The sequence below is a fragment of the Drosophila santomea genome, chromosome 3L (genome assembly GCF_016746245.2).
Source record: "Drosophila santomea strain STO CAGO 1482 chromosome 3L, Prin_Dsan_1.1, whole genome shotgun sequence".
Taxonomy (NCBI): domain Eukaryota; kingdom Metazoa; phylum Arthropoda; class Insecta; order Diptera; family Drosophilidae; genus Drosophila; species Drosophila santomea.
In genome coordinates, this window is record NC_053018.2 from 293437 (window position 1) to 321400 (window position 27964).

At 48.1% G+C, this 27964-nt stretch overlaps 1 protein-coding gene across 7 annotated transcripts; it reads left to right on the forward strand.

Moving 5' to 3' along the window:
- Window positions 1-27699, forward strand: LOC120447461. Of its 7 annotated transcripts, none has more exons than XM_039628841.2 (16): window positions 1-120; window positions 518-671; window positions 728-3359; window positions 3416-4035; window positions 4411-5045; window positions 9197-11169; window positions 11504-12023; window positions 12124-13080; window positions 13538-13870; window positions 13987-14070; window positions 21628-21685; window positions 23646-24420; window positions 24482-25025; window positions 25084-25246; window positions 25308-25414; window positions 25473-27699. In XM_039628841.2, the coding sequence occupies exons 2-16, from the start codon at window positions 540-542 to the stop codon at window positions 26605-26607; spliced, it is 10668 nt and encodes a 3555-aa protein (XP_039484775.1). In that variant the 5' UTR covers window positions 1-120; window positions 518-539; the 3' UTR covers window positions 26608-27699. The 7 variants fall into 7 exon arrangements, with proteins under 7 accessions (XP_039484775.1, XP_039484776.1, XP_039484777.1 ...); XM_039628842.2 differs by having other exon boundaries at window positions 3419-4035; XM_039628843.1 differs by lacking the exons at window positions 1-120; window positions 518-671; window positions 728-3359; ... (5 more) ...; window positions 13538-13870; window positions 13987-14070 and adding an exon at window positions 15186-16041.
- Window positions 27700-27964: the final 265 nt, after the last annotated feature.

Here is a 27964-nt window from a genome sequence, read left to right on the forward strand (position 1 = left end):
ATTCGTGACTTGCTTAAATCGAAATCGACATTTCGATGCCAGTCGGATATCAACTCTCAAGCCTCAAGCCGTGTTTTAATGCCTCAAGGATTCTGCCCTCTTGCATTAGACAATGAGCAGGTGCGTGTGTTTAACTAATGAAACTGAAGTGGGCCTACCCCACCCACTTAATTTAGCCTATATGCGTGTTTATCTGTGTGTTTTGTTACTTATGCATATGTTTGCCTCGACATCCTACAAATAAGAAATTAGCCGAGAGGAAGCTTGTGACTAAATGCATTGACTGCGTATCCTTCACTGCCACACCCTAAAGTGACTGTGCTATCACTCACAGGGGGAAATGACCCACAATCATAACAATGAAGATACAGATGAGAGCTCGCATGTAGATATTTTATGGAATGACTGATGGCTAACGTATTTAAAAGGCACGACAGACTTAAAGATTTCAATTTCAATTTTTCAATTCAATTCAAGATTTCAGCTAAATTGGGCTTTACAAAATCCAATTTTTTAGTTCTGCGCGTAATCCATAGAAGATGGCAACCGAAACCTACTTGGACCTGACTTATGAGAGGGGCAAGGTGTCGAAGAGGTCACTGCGACCAAAGCTATTGAAACTGACAGATGTGACGATACCGCACCGAAGTCGGAAGAAAAACAAAGTGAAGGTGAGTTGCGAAGGAGCATTTGAGCAACTACATCTTCTCTCGCTGTTTGCTTTCAGACAAAGGACCGATCAGCCACATCCGTGCGCGACAGGATCTACGATGATCCTGCCTACACGGAGGACATAAGCCACTTGGCGAATCCCATGCGTCGCAGTAGCATTTCCGGCAAATCCTTGCTGGAGCACAAGGCGAGGTCAGATGCAGGCGGTCAGTCGTCGTCCAGCAGCCTACTGGCCAAGAACCAGCTGACCCAGGAGCTGCATCAGTATGTGTCGGGAAAGCAGGCCAAGCTCAAAGCTTCCGGCAGCACCGCCATCAGCCTAAACTACGAATGCGATTCCAGCAGCACCGACAACGAGCTCCAGGAACCAATCCCAACCAAAGGGGGTATGACCCGCAGGGTGCGCAGCTTGGAGCGCAGTCTGGCCGCCGCAGGCGCGGAAAGGACGGAAAAGAAGGGCACCCAGAAGCGCAGCTCGAAGCAGAAACGGAATCTCAGCCTGGACAACAATCGCCATCTGCCCGCTGGCCATCCGAAGCGGGAGACAGGAGCTGTTGGCAAGGTGGGTCACGATGCTGATGCACGAGCTCGGAAGGAGCGAAGTCGGAAGCCCTACGGCGAGATGGGTCCGGATGGGGTCCCAACAGAAGTCGGTGAGGTAGACGACGGGTACTCTGCTCGCGGTTCCGTCCAGAGTTCCGCCTGCACCTTACCCGCGGAATCAGCCGCCGACGCGGCGAAGGTTGCCATTGGCAAACGTTTCCTGCGCGGCGAGATTGGAATCAAAAGCTTTAACTACTATCTGCTCAAGGAGGGCCTAAAGAGTTCAAAGAAACTAGGGGACCAACAGCGAAACCCGGCCGCCAGTGCGGAGTCGCCTCTGAAGGCCGAGCAACGACACTGCCGCAGTGAGGAGAACATTTACGAGGAGATTTTCTTTAAGGACACGGCCAACGCGGCGAGCTCGTCGGCAACAGGAGTGGCCACCGGCATGGCGATGCCCGTTGCCATGACCATGTGCGATCAGGAGACGCACGGCCAAGAAAAAGGAGCTCATCCGCATGGACTAAGTGCCGCCAATCCCGCATTTGCGGACTGTGAGTTCTGCATGGAGCAGTGCAGCAAGGAAAACTGTGAATACTGCTTGGCTCACGTTGCGCAGGTGGCCAGTAAAAAACTGAAAGCGGGGCAAGCACAGGAGGAGCAGTACCTGCACCAGGCACATAAGAAAGACACCAAGGATTCGCGGCCTAGTGGTGGTCCGGGAGTCGAGCTGCCCACCGCGCATATACTAGAGTTCCAGTCGTACAACCCAAACAATCCTGGCGTTTACAAAATAGAGACCACGCCGGTGGCCATAACAGGCGACTACAACCCGATCCTGCAGTTCCAGCAGTCTTCTGCCACCACATCGACCTCAGCTACCACCACGCCCAGTGAGCCCCAGATTTATGGTGGATACTACCTGCCTCATACGAGCCAGCGACCATACCACTCGCCAGCTATTACCAACCAGCTGCCAAGTCACTATGCGGTGGGTGGCAGTCTGCTCCTGGCCCAGGTGACCGGGGCCACTCAGGGGTCAGGCACTCCTCCTCAACGACCTCCTCACCAGCAGCACTTCATAGTGGGATACCAGAACGGAGGAGGTCTATCCGCAGGTGCGGCTTCCTTACAGCGGTTCAACACGAAGTCCTCCTCCTCAAGCGACTCGCTGCCCTATCACAAATATAACACCATGGCGCGGCTGGAGGCCAATGTGCTGGCGGCACCGGCTACTGGAGATCTCTACTATGCGGTCAGTGGGACGCAGCCGCTGCATCCGCTCATGTATGCTGCCAATCGACCCATTGGAGGATCCCAGATACTGGTGGATCCCTACGATCCGCAGATGTACAAGAGCGACTCGAAGGCATCGATTCTCAGCGAGTTCTCCCTTCGCAGCAGCGACAACTCCCAACGCTACGCTCGTCATCCGCATCGGCGACATGGTGGGCGTGTCAGTGATTCGAGCCTCTTCTCGGTGTACTCGAACTCTGGCCAAAGGCGGTACTTTGGCAGCTCGGAGGGCAGGTTCGGATACGACTGTAGACGCTGCAGCCTGGACGGGGTCATCGGAATGAGCAGCGCAACTGGAGGGTCCATGATGGCGCCCGATAAGTGCAGCTACTCCGACAACTGCCGGTTCGAGTGCCGAAACTGCGACTGCTCGTCCAATTACTTTAGCTCAGACTTTGATGATGTATACGGATCGATAGCGCGGGGAGGGAGCAGCGGCATACCGCGGAAAACTGCAGCAGGAACACTGCCATCCAGCACACAAGACGATCACATTGAGCGATTGGAAGCCTCGCCAGCGTCGATGGAGCAGCAGCAATACGCAGATCTCAAACAGAACAAGTACGCCCAAGACTTCTTCAAGCATGTCAACGACGTGAAACGTAGCATTTATCAGTCGGAAATGAAGAGAAACAACAGCCTGGAGTCCTCAAGGACTGCTCCAAGAGCTGGCAGCAGCACAAAAAGCAACTTCAAGGCAAGTCCCAAGCGGACCGCCTCACAGGAAACCAGACTAGTGACCACACTTCCGCTCAGCAGGAGTCGGCTCTCTGCCGGGGTGAAGCCCACACCTGCACCCAGAACCAGTCTCCAGGCGCAGGCTCCTCTGCCAGAGAGTGCCGTCTCAAGTGAGTAGAACATTTACGTGGACTTCGATTGCACATAACACTTGTATTATTCCTAGAAGATCCTACGCCCAGTAAGCGGAAAAGCCAACCCACTGCCCGCAGAGAGTATCCATCCTTGGACCGGCTCGTTGCCTCCACCACTGGCACTATTCCAAAAAAATCCAGCAGGAGCATCACAGCGGCCAGCTCACAAAGCCCGAGGCTGACGCAAAAAGCCAGAGGTTCAGAGGCTCCCGAAAAGAAGGATGCACCCGAAGATCAGGTGCCGTTGCCGTTGCCTGCGGCCAAGCGGCACCATCGCACAAGCGCATCAAAGACCAATCCAAATGCTCCTTGTGCCAGTTTGCGCAGGAAGGACGTTCCGGCCCCACCGCCGCCCTCTCCCGCCACATACTCCGACCTTCAGGAGCTGAAGGCCAATATGGAGGGTCTTCGGGACGACACCAAGTCGCGAAGCTTGGAGTGCGATGCCAACGATCCCACGGCAGACGATAGTTCCAGTAAAACTCAGAAGAAAAGTCTCAGCGGTCCACCTGATCAAGTGAAGGAAGTCCCCATCGAAGCCACGGATGCAGGTGCAGTGGAGACCGACGACAACGACGTGTTCTATGATGCACGCAGCGAGGACTCCGGCGGTGGTATCCCGCCCTTGAGTAGCAGTGATGTTTCAAAAAAGGTGAGTGCCTTACTTTTGCTAGCAAATAATGTCCAATGAACTCCGAAGTGTGTAGCGCGTAATGCAAGGCATCTTTTTGGTAACCGGGAAAATATTCAGACTATTATATACTATATGACAATCAATGGAATTACTGGATATATTCCACTTTGCATTTCTACTATTTTATCAAAGTCTTAAAATGGATTTCCAAAAGCTCAAATGTTTAAATGACATACTTTTAAGAATACAGACCACAGAAACTGGCCAACTCAGTTACAGCCTGAAAATAGATTAATAGCTGTTGGGAATAATTGGATTGGGAACATAGATAATGAGAAGGCATCGAGTTCAAATGAACATGAATGAGATTTCAATTAAATGATTTTTTTACAGAGTCCATCCCACACGGCGACACTCACGCGGACACCAGAGAACATCATCACCAGCGAAAGTCGCAAAGGCGCGATTGACAACGAATTGACAACGGCGCACTCTGCCGAGGATAATGATGCTCCGTCTCCTGCCCCCACCGCCGCCGCTGCCGCTGCCCAGGGGCGTGAGCAGGCGTCCTCCAGCGCGGACAGACCGAAAGGGAATGCCATCAATAAGATGGCTGTGGTTACCCCAAGCTGCGAGGTCGGGAGCTCGGCTGGAGCGGAGAGCAAACTGGACTCCGCCGCCGCACTCTGCCAACCCCGACCACGACCTCGCCAACCGTCGCCCCACCCCCCGCCCGAAGGCAAGGGCACTGGGGGGGCTGGTGACGAACAGGCAAGCAAAACAAAACACGAACACATGGAGAACACCACAGCAGACGCCCCCAGGCAACATGTTGGACCAACATGTTCGGAGGGGCAGCGCACCGGCGCGCCAGCAACAAATGTTGCTCGCGGACACTCAACAACCACCAACGCTGGCAACACGGGCGCCAGCAACACGAGCGCCAGCAACAGCGTTTTGGAGCTGGAGCTCAGTTGCAAGACGGGCAACACGGACAGCGAAACGGCAACGGCAGCGGTAGCGCACAGGTACGCGACTCGGCCATTGCGCCCCAATCCATAAAGTGAAACTTAAAGTGCTAGTCACCTGAACTTTTTGTGGCAAAGAGGCAGTTTTCGGTGCAAGCATCCGTCCGTGCACGGCGAACACTTGTTGTTCTTGCTCGCAGGTGCTCGCAGGATGCCCCCGGGCCTGTGGCCAAGTGAAGTGTAGTGCATGCCGTGCTGGCCAAAGCAAGGGGCTGAAAAAGCGGCGAAAAAGTCAAACAACTAGTGAACTTAAATAACAAACAAATGGTTCGATTTATTTTAAAGTGCGCTAATTAGGCTATTGAAGCTATTTGCACTCCGTGGAGAGGGCAGCCGAATGCGCAGCATTCTCCCTCCTGAGAGGGTTACTTTGGGTGACATTTGGCATCACCTTGTGTTCGTTCGCCTCCCCTTGAAACTTCAATTTAAGGCGGCTGGCATCGCAGGCAGCGGAGGTGAAGTGGGGGAGTTGGGGAGCGGTGGCAGGGAAGCTGCCACAATTGCAGTCCCAACCGGTTATGTATTTTGCATCCCTTGCAAGTGGGCAGTGGTCGCATTCGTGCGATAATTCTTTTCAATTCAATTCAATGTTTTAATATTTCAACGGCGTGCAATCAATTACCCAGCTGGCTCCAGAATTAAATTGTGGTAGGAACCATTTTAAAGGAAAGTGTCGGGCTAAAAGCCTGCTGAATTGATGCCTGATTGCCCCTTCAATCAACTCTTCCCTCGTGATAAGTTGTCGAGTGTTTCTTAAAGCAGCTGCGTATATTAATATAATTAATTACCAAACTCTGCGTTCACGTGATGGATGACAGAGTGTATGTATGACAGAACTCAGCGCGCTTACATCTGCGTGTAAATATCCTGGGGCATGTATGGTGGTGAATAGACATAAATCAACCCAGAGCACAAAAATTCAGGAAAACAACGATTGGCTGCTGCAAGTGTACCCATCGAAATACGAGTATGCTACACTTTTTTCCTTGATTATAATTATGAGCTGCACGATTTATAAGTTTCTTTTGATAGCCCGTATTGTGCTGCGCGATTTCCATTTCCCTTTCTTCGGTAAAAATTCGGAAATCAATAATTTTGGCCAAATGCTTCGCCCCCTGGCTTTCCCCATCGCTTACGGAAAAGCCCCGATTCAAGACCAGCTAACAAAAATATATTCTGACCTTTCTTGCCGTTGTTCGTGTTGGTATTCAATCACTTGCACACACACCTGCTCTGTGTGCACAGTCGCACTTTTCCTAATTATTTGTAGCTGCGGAATAAGAAATTAAAAATTTTATGTCGCACTGAAACTTTTGTTTGGGTTACCACCGTAACTCACGTGTCATTTATACCGAGCCATGCGGTTGATTAATTCATCGCTCAGGGTGAAGTTAGTTTGCTAGTAGTTTCCATCAAACGGACAAATTTTAAGCGCTGCTAATTGAAAACAAGTTCAGCTTGCAATGAGGGCAAAACAAGAAAACCAGTGAGAAAAGCAATCCAGGGCCATCGACAAATCAGAAATCGTCTGGCTTTTATTGCTACATTTGGGCATTTTGCGAAATTGGGGCCGACCTTCAAAACCTTCAAGCCGAAAATAAAAAGTTGGTTGCAAGCTCGCAAGTGCATTAAATTAGTATGAATTGCATGCAGCCTACCATTCGATAATTATGAGGCTGATCATTATATGTATAGTGAGCACGGGCTTGCAAATATGGTATAGAAAACGAGAAACTCGTTTCCTATGGCCGCAACTTCATTTGGTCATTGGCTTTTAGTCAATGCCGCTGGAGCTTAGCTGCAGCTCAGTTACCACATCTTGCACCAGTACCAGCAGCAGCGAAGAAGCAGCTTCTGGGCTAGTTAAATGGAAAATGGAAAAGTGCAAGTTGCCTAACAGGTATGCGAGATAATGCAATCGATTTACTAGTACCCGTCTTCGTCATCGTCCTCCAACTCCACCGCATCCTCATCCTCTTCCCCTTCCTCGAATCGCCCTCGTCCTGCTCTGGTTTGCCGAAGACAAGTGCGGCTTAACATGATTGAAAACCAGTTTTATGATGCATGCCGCAGATGCAAGCGCAGTGCTTTGTGTTTTATTTACTATATCCAAACCTGCAATCACTGCTGCTCAATAGACATCGAGTTTTTTAGCGGAATGCGCAAATATTTTTAAGTGAAAACTTTTCCCCTTCGCGTTTTACTGAAAATGAAAGAAGACTTTGTTTCACAGTGCGTTGCGGAACCAGAGTTTTGTCCTCTTGCTATGTTTTATTCAGAAAGTAAGAGGAATTCTTACTTTTGCTGGCTTGGGGCTCGGGGATCGGGTGGTATGTAAATCGTAATTACTCAGTCACTTAACTTTCACTGCGAAAAACTAATCAATGCGCTTTCAGCAAAGCTCGATTCGCCAATTAAAAAGTGCAAGGCTTGAAGACACAACAAGTACAGGACGACAAAAACCATTGCTTGCAACAAATGCTGCTCAAATACTTAAGCCAAATTATTAAGGAAACTCTGATCAGACCACGATGACTTGAAATTCAATGCATATTAATAGTGCAGCATGAAGAAAAGGCTGCGAAAAGCTGGTGGAAATTAAAGCACGTCCCCCAGCGAAGATAAAATTTGCGGCTTTCAGAGCAAGTTACCTCCACTTCCTGGTTACTCATTTCGCTTATGTTATATTTTTAAAAGCTCATTTTTGATTGCTTGAATATAACCATTGAATTAGTTTTCTAATAGAACACGTATACTGGATACATGCAAATCGATCTAAGCACGTGGGTCGTCATTGAACATTTTTCAAGCCCACGCATTAAAAAGTTCAGAACATTACCTAATAAGAAGTAGCCAGCTAGACCTTTCTTTTCTCATAGTTAGCTTACATGTTTGTACAATTTAAGCAGCCATTCGGTTCATATTTGGCTTTTAAAGTTTCGACCTTCACGCAGATGGGTTGCGATTACAAGAAATACATCGTGATAATAAGATGAGCAGCCAAGACGTGGGACTAATCAAATAAAGACGTAGATTGCTATCTAACCGAATGCTCAGTAGAATGACCATCAAGATGAGCTGGATGCCCAAGATACCCTTCTGCTTCAGCTTGGTCCACATTCAAAGATCATCAACGCTTCCAAAAGCGAACTAGGCTTAATAACACCTACGCAAGCGAGATAATTTGGCAGATAGGCAACAATCCGAAGATTTCAACGTTCGGTGTTGGCTGTTGACCATATTGGAATGACAAGTTTTGAGCCGATTGTATTTGTGTGCCAAATTAAAAGCGTGGGACTGGACACATTCTTTGAACTTGCGTTCTCAGTCCCATGAGTTGAGAGCCACTTACAGATTCGAACGAAGCAGCAACGATATTTAAATGGTGGTACACTTTTCATACTCAAATGCACGTCCGAAGACATTCCAGATGAGATGTCTGATTTTATGTGTTTAACCATAACTATTTAACAGATTTGTACGCTATTTTAAAGCCATGACACCCACCACACACCTTGCAATCGCAGCACACTATGAATATGAACCCCGCGTTAATGTGAAATAAACTTGTATTTATGCGCGTGTGTCATTTTCTCTGCGGCTGTTTTTCCAACAGGTTTAGCCAACGGTTTATCCCACCCATTGTTCAGTTCAGGGTCAGGCTTAGAAAACTCTGACAGCTATTCGAAAGAACACCCAAGCCTGGTATTACCAAAATATGAGCTGCGATTGATTTAGCGCCCATGCCCGTGGTTCAACCTGCAACCAGCACTCAAGAAGCAGCACTCGCGTCGTTGTCAGTGGCACCACCACTTGCAGCAGTGGCAGCAACAAGGCAAAGCACTTACAGCTGGTGAAACTGCACAAGATTGCTGTGGCAGCGTTTACTGCAGCATCGGTGCAGATGTCAACGAGTTCACGCGAGTGCTGAACCATGTTCCCGGACATTGAACCGATGTTCAATGGCTCCAATGGTTGGTCCTAGCCATTAGGCCGGCAAGCCGCTGAACGCAGAGCATTAGCGCTCGAACGGATAAGGGTCCAAGCCAATTCACCCTGCACTCTTTAGTAGTCGGGACTAGTGTTTAGGGGGCGACTAATGATTTCAGCTGCCGTACTCCATTTCACACACATGTGTACGTATCTTACAGTGATCCGACATCGGAGGTACCTGCATGTGCGACGGCGGAGAATCCAACCCACCTGAGAGCACTGACACGCCAGGACTACGCCTGCATCGACTCGAGCGAGGCCCAGTCGGACGACAGTCACCTGACACGCGACTCCATTACCAGGGAGTCCCAGAACGACGAGCTCTCCTCCTCGACCCTCGAGAAACTAGACGTCAGCACACTACCACTGCCCGCACTCCCCAAGCGGCGCCGAACCCGCTCCCGCACCAGCCCCTCCAAGCACCGGCACCAACAGCAGCAGCATCAGCATCAGCAGCAGCATCAGCAACAGCATCAGCAGCAGCATCAGCAGCAGCAGCAGCGTCATGAAGTTATCGGAGATGCCAGCGCGGTTGATGCATCGACCGCAGCAGCAGCAGGACAACAGCACCTCAAGCCAGCACCACGTCAGGGAGCAGCATCTCCAGAGTCCCAAAAGCCAGAAATAAGTGGCTCCCAACACAACGCAGCCGGCCAGCAGCAGAAGCAGCCAGCACACTCGCAACAGCAAAAGCAGCAACAGGCACACCTCTCCGCCTTCCAGGAGTACGTGGCCAAGCGACGAGAGAGTCTGGAGGCGTCCAATCGTTGTTTCAACGAGAAGCTAGAGGCGCGCAGAATGCATTACCACATGGGTGGCAGCGGAGCAAATGGTAACACAACCGCCTCCCATCTGACGGCTGGCTCCAATGGAGTGCCCACCTATCTGTTCGGAGAAAATTTCTACGGAGTGCCCGGCACTGGACGCAAGTCCATCTCGCCCGCCACCAAGAAGGAGGAAATATTCCTCAACAAGTCCGGATGGGTGCAGGTCAACACGACGCGTGGCGGCAACAAGGAGGACAATGGCGGGGGCTACCGAGGCCTCAGCTACGCCCAGCAGAATGGAGGCGGACGTATTGCCGCGATGCTGACGGATCCTGGACGACGATTGGACCTGGCACGACAGTCATTCATCCTGCAGCATCAGCAACAGCAGCAGCATCAGCATCAGCAACAGCATCTGCAGCAGCATCAATCCAATATCAGCATGACTGAGCCGAAGTTTGTGGGCTCCAAAGTGGAAGAGCTGATTCAAAGAAATGAAGCACGGCTGAGTGGCTGCTCCATACGCGATCCTTCCCTGCGTCCGGGCCATCGGATCATCGATCCGCAATTGGCGAACATCCTGAACGAACGGCCAGGCTTCTTGCCAGTGAAGGGCCCCAATGATCTCGACTCCCCCATCACTCCGATTCTCTCACCACCTCCCGCTTTCCAGGACAACAGCCGAAGTGCGCGGCGTCAGGACAGACGCAACCCGGGACGCCAGCAGGCTCCTCTCCCCCTGCCCGTGCCCTTCCGGCCGCAGCCCCAGATGGACTCCCAAAACCCCATTAATGGCTCCGCCAAAGGCATGGTGTTTTCGCGCAGTTTCGAGTACGACACACGCCGTCACACGCCCACCGATAGCTACGTGGAGACGTTCTCCCGCAGCTTTGATGGCAACTTGTCGGATCGCCTGCTCAACCTGGCCGTTCTGGCTGGCCAGCGGGAACGGTCGCCCAACTTCAGCACCCTCACCGGCAACTCTCCGAACTACCTGACGAAGCGGGAAAGCGGCGGTGGTAGCAGTGGCTCTCTGCGCAGCCGGGACAGCTCGCCCAAATATCTGCACCCGCAGACAACCACTGCTTACCTAAATGCCGCCGTCAAGGAGGCGCCTCCCGTCTACAGCGTCCCCACTGGCAGCCAGGCCAAGTACTCACCGCGCTCCCGTCTCGAAAAGACTGCCGAGCGTTCCAAAAGCCACGCCCTGGGACGTTCTCGCAAGTCGCAGTTCAGCCGCGTGGGCAGTGCCGGACCTCTGATGGCGCATCCGAGCACGGCGAGTGTGGGAGTGTCGCGTTTCCGGAGCTTCGATACGTCCAAGAGCCAGCGCCTCAATTCGTGCGACAGTGGTGCGAGATCAGGTCAGTAGACAGCTTATTACCCATTTTTATTGCCAACAACTTCCGCCTTGTCAGAGTTGCAAGGTAATTACGAGCGAGAAATCAGCACCTGCAAAGTGTCACGTGCACCTTGTGCGTCCGGCTTCACTTTCAGCTTTTCCAGCTGCCATGTTTTAGTTACTTATTTTGGTTTAGTCCTCGAGCTTCAGGAAATCGCCTGTCAAATCAGCGACAGAGGTGAAACATTTCAAAAACCATGGCATTATTTCTCATCTTAGTGGTTATAATCAGTTTGCAAGTTCTGTGGGTCCAAAAGTGCTCAGTGGACCAACCCTAATCTTGGTTTATTCCACAGATCTTTCCAACGACGAGCTGGACAATGAAGACGGCGGCTTGAACGATTTTCTTTCCACCGCCAGCCACAAGTTTCCAAAAATGGGAACGAGCAGCGTCAGCGTATCGCCGTTCAAAATGCAACGCCAGCGATCCCTGACTCCGGATCGGAATGACTCCCATAGCTCGACCAGCAGCTTACGGAAGCAGAGATCGAACACCCCGGAGTCCAGGTCCTTGACCCCCGAAGAACGTCGCAAGAAGGGGTCCCAGCTTTCATTGAGCGGCGCCCGGCAAAGCTCCAGCTCCAGGAGCAACACCTTCGAAGTCCGCCAGCGGCACGAGGACAAGACACCACCAAACATATCACGCAGCTCCTCCAGCTCCAGCTACAGTGGCGGCGAGTCCCACGAGCCACTCAATGGCACTGGTGGCACCACCGTTGCACCCTCGGCCGCAGTTTCCGGCAGTGGCGCCTCTGGCCATCGACGCGCCCTGACCGCGAAGCAGGCGGAGCAGGAGCACCGGATCCGACGCTCGAGGTGGGTTAGCAATTATAAATGACTTCTTTTCAATACTTTAAGGCAAAACTAGTTTCCATTGCACCTATACCCTACTTTCAACCACACGGCTCCCTTACAGATCGTTGCAACTAACCGAACGCTCTCCAAATCGAGCGCACAAATCAATTGTTAACGTGGGAGCTCTGGCTCCGCAGCAGCGGTCGGTGGGTGTTCCCTATCAGCAATCCCGCTTACCAGGTGGCGCCGTTTTTCCCCCCACCATCCGCACCTCTCCAGCAGGGGCAAAGATCCTGGTCAATTCGCCAGCGCCACCCAGCAACTCGGGGAGAGGGCGACAGAACGAGACGGACAAGGCGCGCTCCTTCGACTATGACTACAACAACTTCGGTCGTGGTGGAGGAGCAAAGGGCTCCAGTCGCGCCGCTCACACCAGTGGCAGCGGCGGCGACAGCGGAAGCAATCAGAATCTGCGGGTGGAGAGGGAGACCCGCTCCTTCGACGACGAAATTTGCGAAGCCGTGCTGAACAACAACAACGGCAGCAACGGAAGTGTCAGTGGGCTGCGCTTCCTGCAGCCTGCCACCGATTCCGGGCAGGTGTCCATGGCGTCCACGTCGTCATCCCGATTGCGCAAGTCCAACTCGCCTGTGAGTGCATCTGGAATGGAAGCCTCACGGTCGCCACAGTCATCGGGTTCCTCGAGCAACAATCTCCATCAGCAGGCGAGGCAATCGGGCAGTCCTCAGAGCTACGGGACGCGACTTTGCGACCACGAGCTGACCTACGAAATGCTGCGCAAGTCGCCGATCATGAACTTCCGCCGCGGGGACAGCGGCGACTACGAACTGCCGGTGATGCTGCGGAATCGGGAGACCATCAACTCGGGCGGCAACAGCGAGCTCAACTTCATGAGCAATGAGACGCGAATCTACGAACACCCCACCACCGTTCTAAAGACGCAGCGATCCCTCCGCCAAAGTCCGGGGTCACGGGACGACCTCAACCTCGAGGTGGCAGTGGGCGTGGGTGGCGACTACATTTACAGGCAGCCAGCCAACCAACCACGCAGCAGCAGGTACTAGAACATCTCTACAGCTGATACCTTCTGCATCCCAAGTGACGGCGTGCTATCTGTATATTAACCTAATCCCCACAACTAACCGCACACAATCTTCGGATCCAGGTCCACCACTTGAACCAAGTCTAAAACTAAATCGCCCAAGGCACTAACACGACCAGAGAAAGCACCCGTAGGTGTGTGTGTTTAAGAGACTGCTTAATCATACTAAATAATATAGGTACTAACCAAATTTATGAACTTATGATGTGCGGTGCTAGCAGCCTACTCCTCACCTCAACTTTCCACGGCTGGCGACATCCGCGCTGCACTGCAATACACGTACTAACCTACCAACTAAAATAAATATACGCATACTAGATGCCCAAAGGAAGCGGTCCCACCTCTAATTTCCCATCTCAGAGATTAAGGAAGTCTTCTGTGCGTGGCTTATGTATCTCGTGCTGTTCCATAGTGTTAAAGCGGAGTACCCTGCGACGGCAACGACGAAAAGTTGCACCAAAACCTTGGATACCTGCGATTACTGGCCCCGCTGCGCCGCCTGCCAGCACAAAAGTGCGTCGGGAGAACTCAAGAAGGGTCTGGATCATGTGCAGCCCCATGTCACCTCGGTGACCGTTAATGAGGACAACGCAGTGCCGAGCCCAAAGCTCCGAGGCTTGGAGAAGACGAGTCCTTCATGGACCTTCTTGTGCAGCGGTATTGCCAGCATTTGCCAGCCTGTGGAGCAGGCGGAAACCGACCACAGTACTGCCCAGGAGGCGGCGGAGGAGGAGATTGTCTCCAGGTGAGCTATAACTCATATAAAGCTATTGCTATCTACAATAAGATGAGTGGCTACATCGGAATAAAACCGAGTACGGTGTATAGTGGGTGAGTCATCAATATTCTTTCCCATTCTAGGAAGGTTGCAAGCAACAAGGGCCGCAGGACGGGACGCAGTCGGTCGCTGCCAAGTGTAATGCTGCGAAGACTCTATCTTGATGGGTAAGATTTTCTTTTTCTTTCCATTTCTTTTGGTTACTATAATTAGCGTCTATAGCGATCCCAATCGATTGTTCCTAAACTCGGGAGCGAGGGAATATTGGGTGCCGCCCTGTCACTGTCCATTTCCCTTAAATGATTCAATATTCAATAATCCATTCTACGCCAGCAGCTTTTAAGCTATCCTCCACCCTCGTAGTCGCGAGGACAAAAAGGATCCGCTTCCTCTTTATTGTCAAGCAAATGAACAACCGGCTGTGGCACAGTCTCCCATATCAAAATACCGAGTTCAGCGACCTACTACTCGACTTTCCCATAGACACACATTTGACATCGTCCTAGCCATCCTTCCCATCCCACGCATCCTACCCATCCAGCCCATCCAGCCCATCGCCCTCTCGACTGTTGTCCTGCGTCCTTTTTACGTAGTCCATTAATAAGCAATGACGCTGTTGGTGTTGGTGAGGGAGCCTTCGCGTTGCCGAGAGGCAAAAGGAGTCAAATACAGCTGACGAGCAGTATTGACATAGATGGCCACTACTACGGAAGTTGTGCGAAATATATAGCCTCTTAGAGTCCTGCCAGTTACAATAAAAATCCCTGAAATCCCCTGGTCAATTTGAAAGTGTAGGAAGTGGAAGTTGTCAAATTGGTTGCATACTTGTAGGCGCAAGCATGCGCAGTAAATTGGCTCCTTCGTTGCGTAATAGGAAGGCAAGTTTGTGGCTTGGGAAAACTTTAAAGAGCAAACTAATGAACACTAATCATTCATCAGCCAGTTAAAAGTTTTAGATTTTTTTGCTTAACAACATTTACGTATGAATTTTCATGTCCAATATTCGATTTGCTTGTATATTAGCTAGGCAGACTTATTTTGATTAAGGCATCAGTACTTCACCAAAAAAGACAAATAATTAAAGAGTTGTAACCATGGAATAACTCACAAAAGTCGCTCTTATGCGTCGCATATTCAAAAAGCCCGCGCATTTCCAACTGCGAAATGCATGACAAGATCCTGGTGGGGAACTCGGCTAACGCCTGCACTTGGCAGCATCTGGTATTTTTCATGTGAGTGTGGTATTTCCCCAACGCGCACGCGGTCACACCAACAGCAAATATTGAAAAAAACAATAGTTGAGCGGACGCGAAAAAATGCACTTAAAAGCAACGGCGGTGCGCGCGTCTTTCCGCCCCCTAAACGCAACTCAGCTGTTGGCAGCTTGCTTCGCATCCGCGTCCAGCCATTGACCACATCCCCACAAGGATAACGTCGCCAATGCGCTCCTAGATCTGTCTCCATACGCAGTGTGTCCATATACCAACCGAAATCCGTGGAACGTCGAAAAACTGACGCCCTTGCCGGTCGCCGAACGAACAAACGAACAGAACGCCAAGCGTAGGCTGCCCCGCGTGTGTGTATCTGTGTATGCGGGGTATACGGTGTATACGGTGTATTCGGTGTATGTGGTGTATGTGGTGTATAAGTACTGCTGGCATTCTCGGGAACGCTTGGGCAGAAGCCAAAATGTGTGCCAGCGCATAGGGAAGGAGAACGGTGCGAGAGAACGCAAATAGCGCATCTAAATAAGAAACAGGCGAAAATCAATAACAGCAAGCGAAGATTATTACGCAAAAACGACGGGCACGGGCGCATATGAAAATGTCTACAACGGGCGCGGATAGTGGGCGTGCCTCGGCCACCGAGCTCGAGGAGTCCGCCGTCGTGACGATGCAGCCCAGAGAAGCCACCATCCCCACCACACTGACCACACTTACCACTTCCCCGCCTCCCGTCAGCAGCGAGGATGTTTTCGCCAATCGCGTCTCCCACACCACGTGGTACTTGCCTGTGGAGGACTCGTCCTCGTCCTCTCCGCCCGCATCCGGCGCCAACGAAGCGCGTGACGCGACGCCTGACGCGGAGCCCCGGGAAGGGGATGCAGCTGGTGACTCGTCCACGAGCACCAGTGACGAGTAAGTTGCTTCCGGTTCCTCAAGGACGTGGACCCCTAGAATGACCTCCAAATATTTACTTTAAGTCGCAGTCTTCTTTAAACTATAGTATTTCTAAGTAACTAATTTCTAAATCAATGAGCTTATTTGAAATGTGCTCATTTCGCGGCCCACTGACCAATTACTTCCTGAACTCATGATCCTTGAATTTTCACTTGACTTCCTTCCACTTCCTGCCACTCTTGCGGTGTTAACTGGACCATTCAAACGTACCTGTTGAGGCGGATGGACACGCGTCCTATATATAAACCTATTTATAAAGGATTTCCCTTACGTGCATCCCTGCATAAATCCCCAACTTTTGTTTTTCGGTACAAACATTTTTGTGGAGTTTACAGTCACTTTGGTGTCTAATATTTGTTTAATCAGAAGCTTTCAAAGGCGGAAATACTGCATGGCTCATGTTTGTTTATATAGATTTTGGTTATATTACGGGTCAGAGGAACCAAACAGTTGATATGAGAGGCGATTCGTCACGAGCTGGAACGGCTTATTCGTCGGATTCCGCGGACTGATCGGCATTCCAATCATGCTTTGGAGTACCGCGGATTCAAAAATGGTTCATGCCTATCAAAACGTTGTGATAGAATAAGCTGATGCCAAATTCCTGCCATGAAGTCTTAAAAACTTGAAGAGTTTGAAATACTTGCACCCGAAAATAGCGAAGTCCATTACGCACACTTTCAAGTTGAATAGATATATTTTATTTCGGAATGTGGATCCTATGAATCATTGCTGCATATTTTACTTTCCAAAGAATTTTGACTTTAATGAAATTATCCAAAAATGCTGTGTAAATAGTTGGCAAGGAGCAATAGCCCTGCCCTCCTATTACTACTTATTTTCATGGATAAGCTCTACTACAGCACGTAAAACTTATTTATTGACAGCACAGTGGCTCGCAGTGGAAAGTCATGCTTTCGGGCACGAAATCATTTGGATAAAATAATGTTTAATTATGGTACATATAACATTCCCAAAAAAGAGGCGGCCCGGGGAAAGTTATAGCGAGCCAGCCACCACATCTGCTGGCCATGCGTTGGCTTTGATGCTAGCTGCGCTGGATTTTCATTGAGTTTTGATTCACTGGCACTGGAAAAACAACAAAGCAATGCAGCCTGGTTCCTCTGCGGTAAATGAGACATTGTGGCTAAAAATGCAACCGCCCACAGCCCTCTGGTAGTTGGAGAACTTTTCCCTGGAGAAGAAACTTCCCTGCCAGATGACGGCGCCTCTGGCGGTTGGTTAGAAGTCAGGAACTCAAGGAACAAGCCTTGCAGTGCCGCTTGATAGCCTAATTCACTTGACATTTCCAGGCCAAACATACATACATTTGCAATTCGTTAACGTAAGGGCAGGACCGACTACGTTTAGACCAAAAAATTACCAAAAGAAGGTGTGTGTAATGCACTGAAGTTTCAAAACTGCCCTTTTCCACTCCAAAAGTCGTGCAACGCAGAAAACATCAGTGCGTAAACCAAAACCAGATTTCTTTCTATTTCAAGCTGCCTGCCGTCAATAAATAAACAAGTTGCCCATCTGCTGCATCTGCCCCGACATCACACAATGTGCATCTGCCATCACTTATCGTGTCTTGGCGGCGTTTCTATTTCTGGAACTCTCATTACCGTCGGAAACAAACTCTTTTTCGGGCATTTCAATACAAACAATTGCAGTTGAATACTAGGGTATACTAGATTCGTCAGAGTATGCAAAGGTAACGGAGGCATTTGTGACTTGATCAGGATCCTTGCTGGGATCACACTAGCTGGGTAAAGAGCATCTGATTATCGACTTTAGCGTTCTTTCGTGTTATATTTAGAGTCATCAAAATTTCCCATCGTATATTTGGGATGCGGCAAATGAACTTCAAGGAACTCGTGAGTTGCAAGTCTGAACACTAAACCAAACATTCAATGTATACACATCTTACAACTGCTCGGGAGCATGTATTTCATCTCACTTGAGGTCACCTCTCACCTACACTCAAAACGACAAATTCCCCAGCCGAACTTATGTACATAGTATATAGGAATAATCAGTCCTTCCTATAATGTGCTTATCAGTGAAGCAATGTCAGCTCTGTTTGAATTTGCTCAAACTGCTGAGCATTTTGATTGAAATAGCAGCTTGTGTTTCTTAGGCAACTTTATCAACTTTACCAATATCAAATGGCAACGAGCTCTATATTTGCGCATACGGATCGATAAACTTTACTTTACTTTTTCTTACTTTGGTTGGGACTTAAATTCCGGAAGATATGTGTCTATTTTTACGCAAATTGCAGCGAAAGCTGTAATTACAGACTCTCTCTTAATACCAATACACGTCAATAGGTTATTCATAATAAGGCAAAGTACCCACAACGTCATTTAATATGAATGTGCGCAAGTCACAACAAATCCAAGCCTCAAAGTGCGGACTCACTAAACAATCTCTTATTTTATAAGCTATAATCAAATAAACAGAAAAATATGACGATGAAATTATGTTTGTAAACTTATAAAAAGCTTCCGAGCATACATATGTTTAATGAACTAATATGTTTATATAAATTTGTTAAGTAATGGTGATTCACTTTAGGATATTGACTACTTGAAACATCATACACATCATCTGAATACCGTTTTATTTGGGATGAATTTATGAGAACATATCTTAAAAAATAAAGGTGTAAACTTTCGGCAAAGAGTGCGTGTCGGAGTGGGAATCGCATGCGCACCTCAAATGGCAGACACATACTTAAACTTCTTCCTCCTACTCTTACTAAGCTCGATTCGTTACTTTAATTATGCATTCACAAATTGTACTTAAAACCCACTTCACAATCATAATCATGGTAGGCTTGATGTGAGGATCATGTGTATGGGCTTTGTTGTAAATTATATTTAATAAAGTGGGGCGCTAGTCATTCTCGACAGCCTTTTCTCCCCATAACATAAAAAAGAAAACAAGTGAGACCGCTGCAGTCCATTTTCTTGACTATCAGATACCCCTTATTTACCCAGTGGGCGTGGTGGTCGAAATTAACACATTTTTGCATATCTTAGGAACTTTTCAAGATTGAGGGCGTGACAGATTTTGGAGTTAGAGCCACGTCTCTAGAACAACGCGTTTGTTAACTGTAACTTAGTAGATCAGACTCATCAAGCAGTTTGCTTAAAAGTGTAAGTGGTAAGGCCCACACAGCTCGGTCTTATTGCGATGGGAATTTTGCGCACACCAGGTAGCAAGTAGGGCCAAACCTACCTGCCAATGCATCACATTCGCTGGTCTGAGTTGCAAAAACCGGTTTAATTTGAGTTGCAGTTTCAATAACTACTACTACATCTGCCAATGCATTACACCGTGCACTTTGAGCAGTACATTTAAACTCCTGGTCTATGTGGAAATCCCTGAAAACAGTCTTCGGTGATATCAACAACCTTGAGATTCGTTCAAAAAATGGAACAAGTCTAGTTTCGCTCAAAAAATCGAGAATTGCCTTCAACATACTTTAAATACATTTACATTACCTAGCACCTGCCTGTTTACGAAAAGAAAAAGCAGACAGACCTTCGCGAAGCAGATGGACTTCCTGTTTTGTTCCTTTAAGAGGCCTCGTTCGTATTTCAGATTCGAATTCAGGGTCTCGACATTTAGTTTTCAGCTGTATTATAACATGTGGCATTCTAGTCGACAGTGCTTAGGAGAGCCTTCCAACACAATCGTTTTCCAAGCCTATGACTGAGATTGACTCTCATAGCCGGCTGATAGATCACGTGTTCATTAAAACTTAAAATTGTTAACCACACGCCATTTGAGAGCGGGACAGAGCACCACTGAAGAGCTGGCAGGAGTAAAACCGGTTCCAGCGGCAGATGTTTCATAGCTTCCTCTTCAATGACTCAGCGTTATCCTTCTTGAGTGGAAATGCCGCACTTGAGTTCTTTTTTTGGAATAGCGAGGAAGTCCGGGAAGAAAAGTGGCAGCTGACAACCAGCCTTTGCTTAAGAAGAGGAAAGATAGCTTCGAAATTGGGAAAAGTATTAAGATCTCAGCTAAAAAAACATTTTCAAATTTAAATGTTTCAATTTCATAAAAGAAGTTTTAATGTTTGTAATGGTTGTTAAGGGATCTACTTATGCTTGAACTGGAACTGCATCATTGCTATATGCACTCCAAACTCACTCAAAGTCCTTCCCCTAGTTTGCTTGAAACGGCACAACAATAACAATAAGCAAGATTGAGTGCATCGCCAAGATGAGCAGCTGGGTAGCTGTGTAGCAGCTGAGGGTTGAGGGTTGATCCAGGATCAGTCTGAGCCAGAAACGCGAACCGTACGCATGCGCTCATCGGAAGTCGGGACACGACATCGCGACATTGATTCCGTTTAACAGTGAAAAAGTCTGAGCATGGTTACATATCACTTTCGGTCAAGCCTAACTCAGTTTAGTGTGCCACAGCTCGAAGCGCCAAGTGCCACAACTGCAAAGTGCAGCAAAGCGCGAAAGGAAGCCAACAAGTCGAATATGAACAGAAACAGTCCGAGTAAAAGTATGAGTGTGAAATCATCACAACTATATAGGCGCATTGCTCCAAGAAACCGATCCATGCCTGGCATGAGAGATCAGCGAAACATGACCTTGCAACGGTAAGCTGCTGTGGTGGAAATGTGTCGAACTAGGCTTCATCTCTTTATTTCTTGAACAAGGCTTCCTCAAACTCTTTGAACTAGACTTGATCACACTTCTTGAACAAGGCTTCATCACAATTCTTGAACCAGGCTTCATTACATTCCTTGAACTGGGCTTCAGCTCACTCCCTGGGCGGAACGTCAAAGAAACTGCATCTGTCTGATGTAGAGACCGTGTTCTGGGGATCAAAGGCAAAACTGCATTCCTTCACGTATCCCAAACATAAATGGTTTTTGTAACGCGCACGCAAAGTATTCAAGGCCTGCTGCTGCTCTGCAGTTCGTTTAAAGAAAAATCGAGTGAGGAGCGGCCTATAGGTAAAGGAAAATAAAAAGATATTCCAGAGAGATACCCCAGGGGCGCACAACCTTCACCTCCCGCTTTCGCTGTGCGAGAGGATGTCCTGTTGATTCCTAATTCCCCACCCCAGATTACCACGGTCCTTTCCCAGCATTTAGGGTCTTGTCTCGGTGTGTTTGTTTTCTTTGTTTGTGCCGGTTCTCAAAATACTTCTTCTTTGCCTTCAATAAGCATACGGAAATGGAATTCGCGAAGTTTACATAGGACTCGGCTCGAGAAAATCCTTTTTCTACCTTTTCGAGCAACTTGTTTTTCCGTTTGTGTTGTAAACTATACCTGCGACAACAATTCAGTACCCTCGATGCCACATTCTCACACGCAGCCCTTGTGGCGAATGGCGTAACCTTAGGAGAGATTTCTAGGAAATCTATAGTTTGCTTTACAGACTGAACCCTTTGCCGCCAAATAATGTGCTGTCGTAAATTTTTTACATACTCTGAATGCTTCCGTTTAGACTCTCATGGCCACGACTTTTTCCACTAAACAAAATGTGTTCTTCTATATTTTTCAGAATCCCAAAACGTGGAAGCAATGAAATGGGGACAGCCAGTGACTGTGCTGCGAGTTTGGTAAGTAATACAATCCATTGAACAGCTACAGGACAAGGATAAAAAGTGCTCTGCTCATAATGATATGAAGTCATTAAACTTGGACTCTTGCCCGACTAATTATGGCTATGGTCGGTATAATGTTTGAGTACAGTGTAGGAAATCTTGAGCCAAGACCAAACTTTCTCTGAGCTGCATTAGCCGTATTAACCGGCAGTAAGGTGGCAGAGAGTTCAATAGACAGATCACATTTCTGCCCAAGATATTTATATAAGAAATTATCCAATGACGGCGATTGTAAAAAAGCTGTAAGCGTCGCTGCAACCGCAAAACACATCACCGTACATAACAATAGGGACTTTCTTGCTGCTCTCCCGCTCAATACACTGGGCACTACACTCTTTGGAATTTTTCATGGCAACCGCATCCGAGAAGAGGAGGCTGTCATGGTTGAATAGATGCTACTAAAGCCCTTGTAGGTTTATCTGCCGCCATAAATGAACCCGAAATATGATCTCCGTAAGAGGTGCGCATTGACGGGCTCGGGTCGTTTTAGTTGTGTGACCACGGATCTTGAAGCGGATTAAGTGCAATATAAAGGCAACTCGTCATTAACTGAATAGCTTGATGCCACCCATCATTTGAATTGCATTTTGCCTCTGCGCATCCTTCCATTGTTCCAACCAGGTGATGTAGAAGCAAAAACTAATCACGCAAGACAAAGCATGGAAACAGTCATCATCAGGCTGTCATTGGTCAAGCCATCAGTATCAGTCGGTTGCCGAGGTCGCAGACAATAAGTTGACCCAGCACAGCCTGTGCAACAAAGGCAGACATTTGAGACAAGTGGCCGCGGCTCGTGCTCTGCCATTCTTGCCTTAATCTAATCAAGCCACTTCCAGCCAGACTCCTGACAATAGACTCGCAGATAGAGTTGATCTCAAAGGCTTTATGTCCCCCATAATGCCAGAGCCAAACTACAAGGGGTCTCCACACACTTATTCGCCGGGCGACGACATCAACACTCGTCAGCACTCTCGGTTCTCATGTGGAAGCCTCGTTGCCGGCATTTGCGGTCTATCAGTTATTGGTTATCGCTTTGCCCGGTTACACTTGCCAGTTTGCTGTTTGCGGAAGTCCCGCTGCCAGAAGCCAGAAGCCAGAAGGCAGAAGGCGCTATGAAGAAGCTGATAATACCCACGCTCATGGACACCTATGGGCTGATCAAGTTCTGGGACTTCGATTCGGGCGCCCCTGCAGGTGCATCGCTGTCCACCAGAGGGAGAGTGGATCTCAGCGTGCCCGAGGGCAACATTATGCCTGGCGAGGGCTACAAATGGAAGTCTCGTCTGCTTCAGGTCGGGTCTTGCTGCACGAATAATTCTACTCTATTTACTATTATCATTAATTGGTGGTTTTGAGAGCGGTGCCCTGATAAGGTAATGATACTTCAGCCATTCCCCGCCAGCACCCAGTAAGCACAACCCTGATTCTGGCTGAGAACACACATATCAGTAGTATTGCCAAACGGAAAACAAAGCCCGATAAAAATGTCAACCAATTGCCTATGTGTGAGCAACGGGGCATTTAAATGTTAGCTTACTTGCCTTTTGTTACCTTTCGTCATGCAAACGCTCATTCGAAAAACGATTCCTAAAATCTAGCAGTAATTATTTGAAGCATACTTGCCCCGGCTACCTGGACCCCACAACTTCATTAGCTTTATTAGTGTTTCGCCGTAGTTTCGTTAACACAATTTTGGGCGATTCTCCTGCGACATAGTTATGACGATTGCTGTTTGTGATATCATCGTTGTTATATTCCGAACCTGGGCCGATACAAAGGGATAAACAATGCTTGTGGTTTCGCGTGAGAAGGCGAGTTCCGTTGAAGTGGCAGCAACCACGGTGGATTGTCAATCAATTTTTAGTCATAAAATGCAAGCAGGTCAATAATGTCACTCGTTTCCTCTCACTTACAGTCGCAGCAGATAAAGGCGGTCTCCAGTCCCACGCTGTCCGAGCCGTGCTCAGAGGAGCAGCCCCAGAAAGCAGTTGAAAGTACGGAAGTGGCTAGCGCAGGCAGCAGCGGCGGAAGTGGAGGCCTGGGCGTATTGCAGAAATTCAAGCGCACCTTGAACAACTTTAACAGCAAAAATCAGATGCACATCTCTCCGCTGTCGCCAGCGGCAGTAGGAAGCAATCACCCAAAGACCAAGACATCGCCAACAACACCGACCGTAACCATAGCACCTCCGGCAACGACGACCACAGCTGGCGATCCTGGATCAGAGGGCGGCGACACGAGCTCTGGTAAATACCGATTTGGGCCCCTCATTTGGCGCACCTCCAAAGAACGCCGTAAGACGAAGTACAACCGACGCGACAAGTGCAATTCTGGTGACTCGGGCATTCAGATCGAGCTGGAACAGGATGAGCAGTACTCCCGAGCGATGGCTGTGGGCCGCCAGGATGAACCCCGCGCTTTTGTCTTAACCAATGGTGCTGGGCTCTCCAAAATGCGAGCCATACGTCGCACCAACTCGGCAAAGGCGAGCAACCTCCTCGGTCCCTTCATTGTTAAAACCAAAATAGCCAAGCATTTAAACATTGGAGAGTCAGAAAAAGCTGAGCGCAAGGCGCCCGAGTCTCTGCCCACGCGATCGCTCAGTCAACCGAACGGCCTGGAGTCCTACGGCATGGGTCGTCCCGATCTGGAGGACAGCGACAGCGACAGTGTCGCGTCGAACGAGGAAGGTAGGTCTAAAGCTACAAATGCAATGCACACTTTTACTAAAATGGTTATTTTGGCCCACAGCTGTGAGCTTCTACCCAACCATCTATGCGGAGGTACTCTACAACTTCACGGCGGGCGGTCCTCAAGAACTGGGGCTGGAGCGCGGAATGCTTATAGAGATATTGCGCAAGGAGGTTGGACCCTGGTGGTTCGGCCGCATCAAGAAGGAGGAAACCAATCTCGTGGAAGACATATTGGGTCCTGAGCTGGGCTGGTTCCCCAAGGAGTTTGTGCGCATCATACACTGCCCAGAGACAGACAATTTCTTTTTGGCGCACAGGGCTGCTGCTGAAGAGGCGGAGGCTGAGGAAGCGACAGCTCGTGCAGAGGAAGGATCTGTTCCTGTGCCCGTTGCGGCATTTGCCGAGGATACAGATGTTACCGTGACCACAGACCAAAGCAACGTGACCCTCATTGTCATTGAATCACCATCTACTCCGAGTGCACCCAGTGTGGACTTCGTTGCCCAACCGGATCACAGCACGATCATACGCCGCAGTGCCGTTCGCGAACTGCTTGATACGGAGGTCAATTATGTAAAACTGCTGGCAGCCATTTGTGATGGGTAAGAGATTGAGACTTGACCAATCGTCATCACATGCTTAATTTGTGTCTCATTTCAGGTACCTGCCAGCTATGAGCAAGCGCATCGATATATTTTCACCAAATAGTATTCGGCTAATCTTTTCCAACATAACGGCCATTTACAAGTTTCAGCGAAAGTTTCTTGAAGCCTTGCGACGAGGAATCGAGCAAAACCAGATTGCCAAAGTTTTCCTCAAAATGGTAAGAAATTAACTAAAATCGGTGAGAAACAGCCGTTTGAAATATACCATTCCTTCTGCAGCACAAAGGTTTCCTATGCTACTCCACCTACTGCAACGCATACCCTCGAGCCCTAATAGAACTTGAGACCTACGATCGCGTTAAAGACGCCCGTACAATTCTTGAGAAGTGAGTAATTGGATTGTAAAATGTCGGCTTGGCAGCTAACTAATAAAAACACTTTTAGCTGCCGCGAGTCCCAAAACCTGGCCGAGCTTCCCCTCTCTGCTCACCTGCTGGCACCGGTGCAACGAATCTGCCGCTATCCCCTGCACCTCAACGAGATTATCAAGTCGGCATTGGAAAAGGGAGTTCAGGAAGAGAATGATATAGACGGCGCGAGGTCAGCTGCCAAAACAACTGACTATGAGCAACTCGATGTCAATGAACTGGACATACCCGACACTCAAGACACTGTCAATTTGGCGCTGGAAGCGATGCGCGGCATCACGGAAGCAGTCAATGAGGGCAAGCGCCACAGCGAGACGATTGCCAGGCATCAAGCCAGCTTCCAAAACTTTAAGGGACCCCCGCTGCACTTGCACAGTGCTCGTTTCTTCCTGCAAGTCGATGCCACGCGACAGAAACAGAATCTGTGGAACAGCAGCTACACTCTGTTCCTTTTTGATAACCAGCTGGTGTACTGCAAACGAGATATTATTAAGCGGAGCCATTTCATCTACAAAGGACGCATTTTTCTGGATCGCTGTCGCGTGGTAAACGTGAGGGACGGAAAAATGTTTGGGCATACCATCAAGAACTCCCTACGCATCTATAGCGAGTCTCGGGACAAATGGTACGACTTTAGCTTCCGTTCGGCGAACCGCAAGCATCGCTTCCTAAGCACTCTCGCTCTGGAGCGCCAATTTGGTGGTAAGGCTCTGTATGTATCAGAGATGACTGGATTCGAGTACAATTACGAGGAGCGGCCGGGCGATTACTCAGACCAATCAGATTACGATGCACAAGATTTTGAATTACCAGCAGTAGTCACCAGTGGTGAGAGCTCACTGCCGGAGTCGCCGGCCAAGTCTACGTCTCGCCTGTGTGAGACATTGCCAAAAAAATCACAGTCCAGGGACGGAATATCCAGCGCTGAAAGCTCTCAAATTGTCTCCACCACATCTACAGGTTCGCTAGGAAGGCGACATTTTGGCAACTGGTTCCGCAAGCCCAAGAGCGCCAACTGCACTCCAAGTCAGTCTCCGACGCATAAGCCGAGCTTCGACGCAGACGCCACGCTTACGGAAGCCCGGGTTGCTGCCATGGAACTGGCTGAAGCAGCAGCTGCGCTGGTGCCAACGGACAGCTCCTCTGCGTAAATACTAGGGACAGCTTTGTATCGAATCGCAAAGCACATACAGACACCGTAAAGCAAACATAAACTCGTGGCAGAATACACGATATAAAATATTTGTTACAATAATATTAAATTGTCTTAAATTATAGTAACATGTAGTTGACCAGTGTTACATTTTGTAGATCTTTCGTTAGTTACCATTGGGTTTTTGTTCAATACAAAAGTATGATTGTGTTTCTATTTAATCATGTATATTCTTGAAGTGGAGTCATAATTTGCAATTAATATTGCGATAATAAGAGTTTTAGATGTACAATAAAAATGAAAATATTGTATACTTCTGGCATTTCAATGCAGTTTTATATAAAAATGTCGCCGACTGCTAGTCTAAAATCCTGTCCATACTTGTAATTTTAGGTTACGTGATAATTCGATAATAAATATCCGAAAGTTTATTAATTAATTTCTGTTCGCGTTCGTAAGTTCCAAGCTGAAAAGAAAACTACCCATAAGCCGATATTTAAACACGTCTGGAAAAGTTTGCTACTTGAATATGTCAAATTTTAAAATGATTAACAAAGACTACGTATCTTTGTTTTTAACGTGCATTAAAACAGGATAGTACCCGTGTTATTTGTTACTTATTTGTTGGGCTAATCCACAATGATACGTCTTCAAAGTTAAAGATACTAAACTACAACAGAACGACACAAATTAATAAACTTAAAAATAAAGAAACTAGGTTATTGCATATGAAACATATTTGTTCTATAAAAAAAATTGGTTGATAGTCAATTTGAAATCCTGCGAATTAGCAATTGTTAACTATACAATACAAAACAAGCAAAAAATGCATCCGAACAATTGAGCGAATTTAATTTTTTCTAAGAGAATCACGAATGTATCTTAGTAGTATTTTAGTATCTGGCCAATCTGTTGGCAAGAATTATTTTATTGTCTAATGAGGTGATTGAAAAATTTAAAAAGCAATTTACTATTTAATAGACTTTGCAAAACGAAACGCATTGGTGTTTGCTAAATATTTCTTTTTTAAATGTATAGGAAAACAATTAACAAAACTACATTCTACACAATACCCATACCTGGAATAAAACCAAACAAATGAACTTTGTAAATAGCTCAAGAATCTTTATAATTCCAAAAAGACCAAATAGTTGGCTTGGATTTATCGCATGGTATGACTTGGGCTTATTTACGTTTTGAGCACTTCTAAACCGCAACCAGTTTGTTAAGTTTTAAACAGGCAAACTTCATAATAAAAATATATAAAAACATAAAACACGAAAACGTTTCATGAAAACATATGCCAATAAAGCAGATGAAAAATTTGTATGTAGAGCGAACACTCTTAAGCTTAA

What these genes read in the sequence shown, in the direction of transcription:
- LOC120447461 (XM_039628841.2), top strand. Translation starts at nt 540, where the DNA reads ATGGCAACCGAAACCTACTTGGACCTGACTTATGAGAGGGGCAAGGTG. An exon ending in CGACAGTGGTGCGAGATCAG is followed by an intron (nt 11,170 to 11,503) that starts GTCAGTAGACAG and finishes TTTATTCCACAG; the next exon opens with ATCTTTCCAACGACGAGCTG. An exon ending in AACCAACCACGCAGCAGCAG is followed by an intron (nt 13,081 to 13,537) that starts GTACTAGAACAT and finishes GCTGTTCCATAG; the next exon opens with TGTTAAAGCGGAGTACCCTG.